This window comes from Hydra vulgaris, chromosome 13, assembly GCF_038396675.1.
Source record: "Hydra vulgaris chromosome 13, alternate assembly HydraT2T_AEP".
Classification (NCBI taxonomy): Eukaryota; Metazoa; Cnidaria; class Hydrozoa; order Anthoathecata; family Hydridae; genus Hydra; species Hydra vulgaris.
Window position 1 is genome coordinate 20,003,566 of NC_088932.1, and position 763 is coordinate 20,004,328.

Below are 763 nucleotides of genomic sequence, written 5' to 3' on the forward strand. Positions count from 1 at the left end.
GCAAAAATCAAGTGGATTCAGGTCGGGAGAGGACGGAGGCCACTCATCCTTAGCAATATACTTAGAGGAAATGGTGAAAACATCAGTCTCCATTGGGATATAACAAATTGGTTTCTGGTTGCAAAATTGCTTTCAGGACACTCTCTTGATAAGATACTGCATTAATTTTGGTGCCACGTTCGATAAAGACCAATGGCAATTTTCCTTTGCTACACACTGCTGCCCATACCATCACCGAACTTCGATTCTGATACCGCTGAACTGTTCATGAAGACTGAGGTATGTCCTTTAATGATGTTGACCACACGACATTGTTTTTAGCATTAAAACTTTGTTCCATCACGAATAACTTTTCATCAGAATAGATAATGTTCTGTACCGCACAATGGCCATACTGACGTAACAACGTTTTGCATCTTTGCAACCTGGTCAGCTTTTGATTTGCAGTCAACCCATAAACATTATGCTTGCGATAAGGTTTCAATCCAAGGGCTAATTTCAATAATTCCCTCATCGACTCCCTGGGTACTCCTTCCTCCTGAGCCAATTTTCGCGTTAACCTTTCAGGGTTCCTTTGAATTTTCTCGCGTATTCGTTTAATACGATCTGGGGTTCGAACTGTTCGTGGACGACCTGACCTTTCACGGTCTTCAACACCACCAGTTTCACGCAACCGTTGGATAGTTCGATAAACACATCTCTCAGATATTCCATGCACCTTCACTAACTTGAATATTTCAGCACCCGTATGTCCTTCCTTCAT

The 763-nt window shown here is 42.1% G+C and overlaps 1 protein-coding gene across 1 annotated transcript; it reads right to left on the bottom strand.

Moving 5' to 3' along the window:
* Window positions 1–265: 265 nt before the first annotated feature.
* On the bottom strand, window positions 266–763 carry LOC136089723 (uncharacterized). Its single transcript, XM_065815793.1, has one exon. It carries the CDS (start codon window positions 761–763, stop codon window positions 266–268), a length of 498 nt encoding a protein of 165 aa, XP_065671865.1.

Coding starts and splice junctions, on each gene's coding strand:
- LOC136089723 (XM_065815793.1), bottom strand. CDS start 763: ATGAAGGAAGGACATACGGGTGCTGAAATATTCAAGTTAGTGAAGGTG.